The sequence below is a fragment of the Plasmodium gallinaceum genome (assembly GCF_900005855.1).
Source record: "Plasmodium gallinaceum strain 8A genome assembly, contig: PGAL8A_v1_42, whole genome shotgun sequence".
NCBI lineage: Eukaryota > Apicomplexa > Aconoidasida > Haemosporida > Plasmodiidae > Plasmodium > Plasmodium gallinaceum.
The window spans coordinates 482,788-487,822 of NW_021628349.1; the positions used below are offsets into that span (position 1 = coordinate 482,788).

General features: G+C 15.6%; 1 protein-coding gene across 1 annotated transcript; it reads left to right on the forward strand.

Moving 5' to 3' along the window:
• Nucleotides 1–2,435: 2,435 nt before the first annotated feature.
• CDPK4 (calcium dependent protein kinase 4, putative) lies at nt 2,436–4,274 on the forward strand (the record flags this gene model as incomplete). Its single annotated transcript, XM_028674675.1, has 2 exons — nt 2,436–3,231; nt 3,484–4,274. 2 exons carry the CDS (start codon nt 2,436–2,438, stop codon nt 4,272–4,274), a joined length of 1,587 nt encoding a protein of 528 aa, XP_028531004.1.
• Nucleotides 4,275–5,035: the final 761 nt, after the last annotated feature.

Genomic DNA, 5,035 nt, shown 5'->3' on the forward strand with positions numbered 1-5,035 from the left:
GAAAAAAAAAAAAAAAAAAGTTATAAAAATGTAACTATAGTAAAATTATATCTAGAAGAAAATAAATTTAAATTATTTTTTCCAAATAAGACATAAAATATTTTAGCTGATAACAAATATATATATATATATATATATATATATATATATATATATATATATATATATATTATACATGCATTTTCTTTTTTTTTTTTTCTATATTTTTTTATTAAATATTCTTAGCTAGTTTTTTTTAAAAATTATTTAAAATTTCCTTCTAGTTTTTTAGATATATTATTTTAATTTCAAATTTAATTGAAATTTATTTTAGCTTTAAGTTGACACAGTCTAATATAAATTTAAGAAAACTTTTTATTTATATAGAAAAAAAAAATTTATAAAAAAACGAAAAAATGATTCAAATTTACATCGATGATAAATATGAATAAATAAGTGTATCTAAAATTTTATTACCTTTAATTATAAATGAAAATGCATATTCTTTTTTTCTTATTAATAAAACATCAAAATTTTTTAGTTTAGATATAAAATAACTTTTTTTTTTTTTTTTTTAAATTAAGGGATGCTTTTAATTACATAACCATAACGAAATAATAAGATATGATTAGAATATACATAACAGTATTTCAAAAAAGAAAAAATTAAATAGTTTCTAAAATTTTTCACTTATATATAGAATAATTTTTTATAATAAATTTAAAGAATAAATTCCTTTTACTCTATTTTTTTTTAAAAATAATTATATTTTATTATTTTTTATATAATAAATATATATTATATTATTTCTTTTTTTTTTTTTTTTTTTGTTGTATAATAACCATATTTTTTGATACTTTTCTATTGTGTGTTATTTTCTAAAAAAAAAAAAAGTATATTTTTATATATTCCGTCAAAAAAAAAATTTAAGTATTTCTATTTATTATTATTATTATTTTATTTTATTTTATTTTATTTTTTTTGTATCCTAATTATTGGCATACTTTAAATTAATGTTTGTATTACCATAATTTTATTCGTATTTTTTTTTTATACATTATTATTCTTTCTACTTAGTGATTCATAATCGATATCGTCTTTATATCTTTTTATTAATATTTTTTCTTTTTTTTTTTTTTTTTTTTAATTAATTCATTATAAGAATATTTATATATTTTATATTTACTATTAGTTATTTCTACTTATATAATTTAGATATGCTTAAAAATTGTATATCCTTTTTGTTTTATTTAATAAAACTACATAACTTTCTAAATAATCTATATAATTTTATATACACATGATATATTTAAGAATAATTTTTTTAAATGTCATATATATATATATATTTATTTCAATTCGTTTTTTCTCCTCTCTCTATTTTGTTTTATTTTCATATATATTTTTTTTTTATATAACAAATTCTGAATTAACATTTAAATTAATTAGTTCGTAAAAAGCTATATATAAAAAAAAAAAAATATTTTTTTGAATAATTAAAGCAACCCCTAGTGTTAAAAGCACGTATATTTTTTTTTTTTTTTTTTTTATATTATCTAATTATTTTTTAATTTCTTTTTCCTTTTCTTTTTTTTTTTTTTTTTTGGAATAAAAAATTTTGTGTGAAGTTTGGAACATAATAAATTCAGATTGAAAATTATATATATAAATAATTTAAAATAATTATTCTATATTTTTTATTTTATATTTTTTTTTTTTTTATAATATTATATATAAAATTCTTATCAAAATACATATATATATAATTACATTAACATAAAAGTAAATTCTTAATTTTTTTTTTTTTTTAAAAAAAAAATATATATATATATTTTGTGTGTAAAAGCTTACAATATTTTGTTAGTGCATTTGTTTTTCTATTTTTTGTGGAACATGCACACAAATATAAAAAAAAAAAAAAAAAAAAAAAAAAAAATNCAAAAAAAAAAAAAAAAAAAAAAAAAAAAAAGTTGAAAAAGGAAAAATTGAAATAAGCAAATATAGAAAGAAATTTACATCTGAATATATTAATTTAAATTTATTAACATAAATTTGTAAATATGCATATATATACATATATATAAATATATATATATATATATAATTATAAATACATATATATATATATATATGTAGATATATATTAATTTACATATATATATTTTATTTCCAATTTTTAAATAACTTTGAAGTAGTTTATTTTTTTTATTTTTATATTGTTTAAAAAAATGTATTAATATTAAACTTATTTTTTAGACGAAAATATAAAAATAATATATATGTTACAACTAAATGAATATTTATAAATATCGTTGAAATACTTCTACATTTTATATAATTCTTTTTTTTCTTCCTTTTATCTTTTTTTCTTTCCTTATCTTTCTTTTTACTTTTTTCTTCTCATTTTTTCTTCTCATTTTTTTTTTTTTTTCTTTATATCTCTTAAATATAGAAAAATGGGTCAAGAAATATCAACTTCTAATGATACAAAAAATGAGGAAAATAAAGGAAATAAAAAGAATTTAAAAGGGAGTGATGAGAAAAAAGATGTAAAAGAAAGTAATTCAGCTATCTCAAAAAAAATTGCTCAAAATAGTTTTAATAATAGTAAGTTAAGACCAGGTATGTTCATACAAAATAGTAATGTTGTTTTTAATGAACAATATAAAGGAATAAAAATATTAGGAAAAGGATCATTTGGTGAGGTTATATTAAGTAGAGATAAACATACTGGACAGGAATATGCAATTAAAGTAATAAGTAAAAAACACGTAAAAAGAAAAACAGATAAACAAAGTTTATTAAGAGAAGTAGAATTACTAAAAATGTTAGATCATATAAATATAATGAAATTATATGAATTTTTTGAAGATAATAATTATTATTATTTAGTATCAGATGTGTATACAGGAGGAGAATTATTTGATGAAATTATTAGTAGAAAAAGATTTTATGAAGTAGATGCAGCAAGAATAATTAAACAAGTTTTAAGTGGTATTACTTATATGCACAAAAATAATGTAGTACATAGAGATTTAAAACCTGAAAATATTTTATTAGAAACAAAAAATAAAGAAGATATGATTATTAAAATAATTGATTTTGGATTATCAACTCATTTTGAATATAGTAAAAAAATGAAAGATAAAATTGGAACTGCTTATTATATTGCACCTGATGTTTTACATGGAACATATGATGAAAAATGTGATATATGGTCATGTGGTGTCATTTTATATATATTATTATCAGGTATATGAAAAATGAAAAATTATATAAATATGAATTTATTTTTTTCACAAATTATTTTATATTATTTCTTAATATATATATATATATATATATATTTATGTATGTATTGAAATTTTTAAGAAAATATTTTTATAACAATTATATAAATGTATATAATTTGGGATATTTATTTAAAAAAAAAAAAAAAAAAAAAAAAAAAAAAAAACTATATATATTTATATCTTCAATTTTTTTTTTTTTTTTTTTTTTTAGGATGTCCTCCATTTAATGGTTCTAATGAATATGATATTTTAAAAAAAGTAGAAGCAGGAAAATATTCTTTTGATTTACCTCAATTCAAAAAAATAAGTGATAAAGCAAAAGATTTGATTAGAAAAATGTTGATGTATACAAGTGCTGTTAGAATATCAGCACGAGATGCATTAGAACATGAATGGATAAAATTAATGACAAGTAAAGATAATATGAACATTGATATCCCATCTTTAGAATTAAGTATATCTAATATTAGACAATTTCAAAGTACTCAAAAATTAGCACAAGCAGCTTTATTATATATGGGATCAAAATTAACAACAATAGATGAAACAAAAGAATTAACAAAAATTTTTAAAAAAATGGATAAGAATGGTGATGGTCAATTAGATAGAAATGAATTAATAATTGGTTATAAAGAATTATTAAAATTAAAAGGAGAAGATACTAGTGATTTAGATAATGCAGCTATTGAATATGAAGTTGATCAGATTTTAAGTTCAATAGATTTAGATCAAAATGGTTATATAGAATATTCAGAATTCTTAACAGTAGCTATTGATAGGAAATTGTTATTATCTACTGAAAGATTAGAAAAAGCATTCAGATTATTTGATAAAGATGGATCAGGAAAAATTTCAGCAAATGAATTGGCTCAATTATTCGGGTTAAGTGACGTTAGTTCTGAATGTTGGAAAACTGTACTTAAAGAAGTTGACCAAAATAATGATGGAGAAATTGATTTTAAGGAATTCAGAGATATGTTAATAAAATTATGCAATTATTAAATATACATAATGTTTTACAAAAATAAAAAAAAATAAAATAAAGTAAAATAAAACATAAATTATAGTTTCAATCTATCTTCAAACAACTAATACAAAAATAATTATAAAAAAAAAAAAAAAAAAAACTCATTTTATATATGATCATATCAGATATAAAAAAAATTTTTAATGAATAAAATCATATAAATATATATATATATAAATATATATATATATATATAAATATATATATATATATATAAATATATATAAATAGATAGATATATAGATATACCAACTTTAATTCAACAAGCATAAAAAATTACTTTGTAGACATTCATAAAAAACCCTTTTTTTCTCATTTTATTTATTTTTCCTGTTATTTTAAATGTAAATTATTAATTTATATAATATAAATATTATTAACAATTTGAATATAATTATAAAAAATAATATTTATGCATTTTAATGTAATTATCCTTTCTTTTATTAAATTAAATATATATATAAAAAAAAATAAATAAATAAATAATAATTTACAATTTAAATTAATTTTTTTTTTAATAATTTCTTTTTTTTTTTTTTTTTTTTAATTTTGATATAGTATGGTTATATATATACACATAAATTCTTATTTCAATAAATGATTAAATTGATGCTTATAATATTAGCATTCTTTTATATTTTTTTTTTAATAATTTTTATATTTTCTTTTTATTTCATAATGTTTACATTATTTTATTTTATTTTTTTTTTTTTTTTTTTTTTTTTTTTTTTTAATA